This window comes from Hipposideros armiger, unplaced genomic scaffold, assembly GCF_001890085.2.
Source record: "Hipposideros armiger isolate ML-2016 unplaced genomic scaffold, ASM189008v1 scaffold_548, whole genome shotgun sequence".
NCBI lineage: Eukaryota > Metazoa > Chordata > Mammalia > Chiroptera > Hipposideridae > Hipposideros > Hipposideros armiger.
In genome coordinates, this window is record NW_017731898.1 from 156,852 (window position 1) to 162,879 (window position 6,028).

At 36.7% G+C, this 6,028-nt stretch overlaps 1 protein-coding gene across 1 annotated transcript; it reads right to left on the reverse strand.

Annotated features, from left to right (window-relative positions):
* Positions 1–1,381: 1,381 nt before the first annotated feature.
* Positions 1,382–2,320, reverse strand: LOC109396860 (olfactory receptor 6C2-like). The gene has a single exon (XM_019669012.1). It carries the CDS (start codon positions 2,318–2,320, stop codon positions 1,382–1,384), a length of 939 nt encoding a protein of 312 aa, XP_019524557.1.
* Positions 2,321–6,028: the final 3,708 nt, after the last annotated feature.

Sequence of the window (6,028 nt, forward strand, 5' to 3'; positions counted from 1 at the left end):
CAGATTAATGTCCAATGTTACCTTTGTATTTTTTATTTTACTTATAAATAATTAAATATAATATTAATTTTCATTTTATTTATACAAATTCTCATTTTGCATTATCAGAAGTATCAAATCGCCATGTTGGAAAATAATCTATTATGTAACTAATGTTTGTCTAAATGCCAGGCTTAAAGCATTCTAGAGTTTGGCATACAAGATAGATATTCCCCAAGGCATTTACCATTTCAAATAAAAACAAGTAAACATGAAATTGTAGTTTGGTAAGAGAGATGAAAGCAGCAGATCAGTAATGGCACAAGTGTGGATGAGTAGGACTAACCCAGCCTTGGTGGTAGTGTTGGTGATGAAGTAGTAAGACAAAGTCAGCAGAAATTTTCTTGTGGGAATGTCTTTTAAACTGGAGGATGCTGGGGGTAGAGTAGCTGAAAAGTAAGGGGAAATTTTCTGCCTACAGAGGCCATGATATGAACAGTAGCATGAAGTACGAGAACAAAGATCTAAGGAAGTTCTAATATGTTGGACTACAGAAGTGGAAGTTAGTGAAAAATTAAACAAGTAATTAAATGCAGATCCTTCTTTGAGGGATATCACTAAGTACATATTTTGGATTCTTGAAGGCAGTAAGGTTTTCATTTTTTAAAAGCAAGTTATTTTGTTGGTATTAGTATTCCTATTATATTCTGTTTCTTTTTTCTGCATTCCCAGTATATTTGGCTTGCTGTTTACTAATTTATCACTATTCTAGCCCTATTAGTTTCCTTGGACTTGCTGCACTCTGTTTGCTCAGTTTAAATACTCTATATTTAAGATTTAACATTTCAATTGGTATATCAGTATCAATATGATTCATGTAATTTCAATGCAGGTTTTAATTCTTTAACAGGAATTATCAATGCATTTCTCTCTTCATTTTAACTTAATTCATGTAAAGATTCTTTCTTAGTAAAAGCTTTTTTGAAATCCTAAATCTTTACACTCATTCCTTGTTTTAAAATATATGCATACTTTGAAATTTTGAAAATGTTTCCTTGTCACACTTATAAATAGTATTCATTCTTTTTAATATTATTTATCTCCTTATTTGAGTTGTTTTGTTTTGAAAAAGTTATGTGCACTATTGCACTGATATTTTATGATAAACCCTTTCAGCATTGGTAAGGAAATGGTGAGAGTGAGGTCATGCTTAGATTTCTGGAAACAACTATTCTCATTTTTTCTTAATAAAAGTTATTCTCAAAGAGGTTGGTTTATAAGGAGATGCAAGGTATAAACTGATCAGGGTCATTATTGGATTGAAGGCCAAATCTAGATCAGAAAGAGACAAAATAGGGCAGAAACAAGAAAATGGCTTAGGGATCCTGACTTCAACACTTCCCTAGTTCTTTGAAAGCAATATTATTTGTTTGACTAAGTCATTAAAGGCTTGTTTCACTTGTTTGTTCCTCAGAGTATAAATAAATGGGTTTAACATGGGGGAAATGGAAGTAGTGAGTATGGTTACTCCCTTATTAATGGCCATTTCATCTTTTGCTGAAGGTTTGATATAGACAAAGATGCAGCTGCCATAGGTGATAGAAACCACAATGATGTGGGATGAACAGGTGGAAAAGGCTTTTGTCCTTTGTTGGGCAGAGGGAAACCTTAGGATTGTTCTGATGATATACATGTAGGATAAAACCACACACACAAGAGTCATGATGAAGACCAACACAGAGCACACAATAACCATCTGCTCTATGAACCATGTGTCTGAGCATGAGATCTTCAGTATAGGATTAGCATCACAGAAAAAGTGGTCAATGGCATTAGAGTCACAGAAATCCAGATCCAGTCCCAAGCTTAGCGGTGGGAATATGATCAACAAAGTGGTCATCCAACAGCAGAAGATAAGCCTTTTGCAGACCTTGTGGTTCATGATAGTCATGTAATGCAGGGGTTTGCAGATGGCTACATATCGATCATAGGACATGGTGGCCAGGAGAAAAAATTCTGTTACTCCAAAAACATCTGTAAAAAATATTTGGCATGCACAAGCATTATAGGTAATAGTCCTGTCACGTGTTGATATACTGTACAAGAATCTAGGAATACAGGCAGAAGTGAATGAGATTTCTAAGAAGGAAAAATTTTGAAGAAAAAAGTACATTGCAGTTTTGAGGTGAGAATCTATTAATGTGAGGAGAATGATGGTCAGGTTTCCAGCTACACTCAACATGTAGGTGATAAGTAGAAATATAAAAATCAGAATCTGCAGTTGTGGATCATCTGTCAATCCCAAGAGGATGAAGCTGGTTAGTGATGTATGGTTTCTCATTTCTGTCTCCTAACTTCCACCCAATTTGCATGTAAAACTGAGGCAGGTAAGCTCTGAGAAGAGAGTGGGAAAAATGTTTTACAATGGATTTTGCTGAGAAAAGCTAAGCAATGTATTTTACATGGATTTTGTTTTACTTGATGATGAATATTTTAAAATAATTCATGTTCTCAGCTCTGTTGATAAATCACTTAATAGGTTATAAACCTGGCTTTCAAACATTTTTTAGTATAACATATGGTAAGGTAACATGCACACACACACATACTTACATATATCTGAAACAAAAATTTCAATGAAATACTAACCCTTAGATTTCTAATGTTTTCTATTCTAATTTATCTCATTAAAAATAAATATAATTAGGGCTGGCCAAGTGGCGTGATGGTTAAGAACTAGCTTGGGACGCCAGAGGGCCCTGGTTTGGATCCCACATATGAGGGCCAGTGACACTGCCCTCCACAGCTAAGATGCTGAACAACAACAGCTCAACCTGGAGCTGGGCTGCCATGGGTTGCCGGCGACGGCGTGGGCTGCGGCCCTTGTGGCAGTGGGTTGCCATGGGCTGCTGTGTGTGGCCAGCAGCCAGCATGAGCGGCCAGCAGCTACAGTGAGCGGCCGTCCAGAGGCCGGCGACTGGTCTGCCTCGCCCGGGAAGAGTGCAGTGATGGTGCCAAATTGGGCCAGTGAAGCAATGTCCTCCACAACTAGACTGAAGAACAAAAAGACAGCAACTTGTCTGTTCCCCTTCCCCCAATTCCCCAGCGCTGTTCCCATCCCCCCAATTCCCCAATAAAAAAAAATAATTATAAATAAATAAATAAATAAATATAATTAATATTCAGAAATCAGTTGTACACCAATAACAAACTATCAGAAGGAGAAATTAAGAAAACAATCCCATTTACAATTGCTTCAAAAACAATAAAATACTTAGGAATAAATTTAACCAAGGAAGTAAAAGACCTGTACACAGAAAATTATAAGACATTGAAGAGAGAAATTAAAGAAGTCACAAATAAATGGACACATATACCATGCTCATGGATAAGAAGAATTACATAGTTAAAACGCCCATACTACCTAAGGCAATGAATACATAGATTCAACACAATCCCTATCAAATTACCAATGACATTTTTCACAGAGCTAGAATAAATAATCCTAAAATTTATATGGAACCATAAAGGACCCCAAATAGCCACAGCAATCTTGAGAAATAAGAACAAAATGGGAGGTATCATGCTACCTGACATCAAATCATATTGAAAGGTTATAGTGATCAAAAGAGCATAGTATTGGCATAAAAACAGACACATAGATCAATGGAACAGAATGGAGAACCCAGAAATAAATCCTTGCCTATATGGTCATTTTAATCTATGACAATGGAAGCAAGAATTTACATTGGAGTGAAGACAGTCTATTTAATAAATGTGCTGGGAAAACTGGACAGATACCTGCAAAAAAGGGAAACTGGACCACCTTCTTATGCCATATACAAGAATAAATTCAAAATGGGTTAAAGACTTAAATGTAAGATCCAAAACCACAAAACTCCTAGAAGAAAATAAAGGAAGTAAATTTGCAGACATTGCCCTTAGTAATATTTTTACTGATATATACCCTCAGGTGAGGGAAACAAAAGAAAAAATAAACATGTGGGACTAAATCAAACTAAAAAGTTTTTTCACAGCAAAGGAAACCATCAACAAAACAAAAATACATCCTACTGAACAGGAGAAGATATTTGCTAATGATACATCTGATAAGTGGTTAATATCCAAAATTTATAAAAAATTCATACAGCTCAATACCAGAGAAACAAACAACCCAATTAAAAAATGGACGGAGAACATGAAGAGACATTTCTCTAAAGAGGACATACAGATGGCCAACAAACACATGAAAAAATGCTCAACATCACTGATCATCAGAGAAATGCAAATAAAAACCACAATGAGATACTACCTCACTCCTATCAGAATGGCTATCATCAATAAATCAACAAACAAGTGTTGTCAAGGATGTGGAGAAAAGGGAACCCTCATGCACTGTTGGTGGGATTGCAGATTAGTGCAGTCACTATGAAAAACAGTATGGAGGTTTCTCAAAAAATTGAAAATGGAACTACCTATGACCCAGCAATTCCACTCCTGGGTATCTATCCAAAAAAATCCAAAGCACTAATTCAAAAAAATATATGCACCCTTATGTTTATAACAGCACTATTCACAATAGCCAAGATATGGAAACAACTGAACTACCCATATAGATGATTGGATAAAGAAACTGTGGGGCCGGCCGAGTGGCTCAGCTGGTTAAGAACTCACTTGGGACACCAGCTCTGAGCAGCAGGGCTGCGGTTTGGATCCCACATTGAGGGCCACTGATGCTTGCCCTGTACAGCTAAGATGATGAACAACAGCTCGACCTGGAGTTGGGCTGCTGTGGGTCCCCGGCAACGGCGTAGGCTACAACAGCGTAGGTTGCAGCGGGCCTGCAGTGGGCTGCCGTGAGCTACGTGGGTGGCTGGCAGCCGGCGTGAGTGGCTGGTAGCCGGTGTGAGCTACTGGGAGCCGTTGTGAGCGGCTGTCCAACTACTGGCGATCAATTGCCTCACCTGGGAAGAGTGCAATGATCATGCCAACATGGGCCAGTGAAGCGACGTCCTCCACAGCTAGACTGAAGAACAAAACAGCAATTTGTCTACCTGTCTGTTCCCCTTCCCCAATTCCCCAACGCTGTTACCCTCCCCCCAATTCCCCAATAAAATCTTTTTTTAAAAAAAGAAAGAAACTGTGGTGCATTTATACAATGGAGTATTACTCTGCCATAAAAAAAAGAATGAAATCTTACCATTTGCAACAACATGGGTGGACCTAGAGAATATTATGCTAAGTGAAATAAGTCAGACTGAGAAAGATAAATACCATATGATCTCACTTATATGTGGAATCTAAAGGACCAAATAAAGAAGAAAACAAAACAGAAATAGACTCAAAAATATAAGAAAAAGCTGATGGTTGCTAGATGGAGGGAGGTGGGGATGGGGGAGAAGGGGAAGGGATTAGAAAGTACAAACTGACGGTCACAATATAGTGACGGGGATATGAAATTCAGTATGGGGAATATAATCAATAATATTGTAAAGATTATGTAGAGTGCCAGACGGACACTCGACTTAAGAGGGGGATCACTTCATAGACAGTGTAGATGCCTGACCACTGCATTGTACACCTGAAGCTGAAGTAGAATAATATTGAATGTCAACTATAATTAAATATATATAAAGTATATAAATACATATAGTATATTAAAATATATATGTATATAGTTATAGAATGTAAAATATAACATAGGGAATATAGTCAATGGAATTGTAACAGCTGTAGACAATGTCAGAGGGGTAGTAGATGGGGGGCTTATCATTTTGTGAGAGATGTAGGCGTCTATTACATTGCTTTGTACACCTGAAACTAATAAAATTAAAAATATATAAATATAAATAGCACCAATTTGATTTTATAGTCTACTAAATGGTCATGGCCTATATTTGAAAAACAATAAATTTTTTAGGGATTCCTTAAATAATATAGTCCAAGTAAAACATAATTTTCCATGATATTTTTTTAAATATATGATTTTTAATTTAGTCTTTTGAATAGATTTGTTCATAGAACACTTGTTCCTCTGGAAGCAATGAAA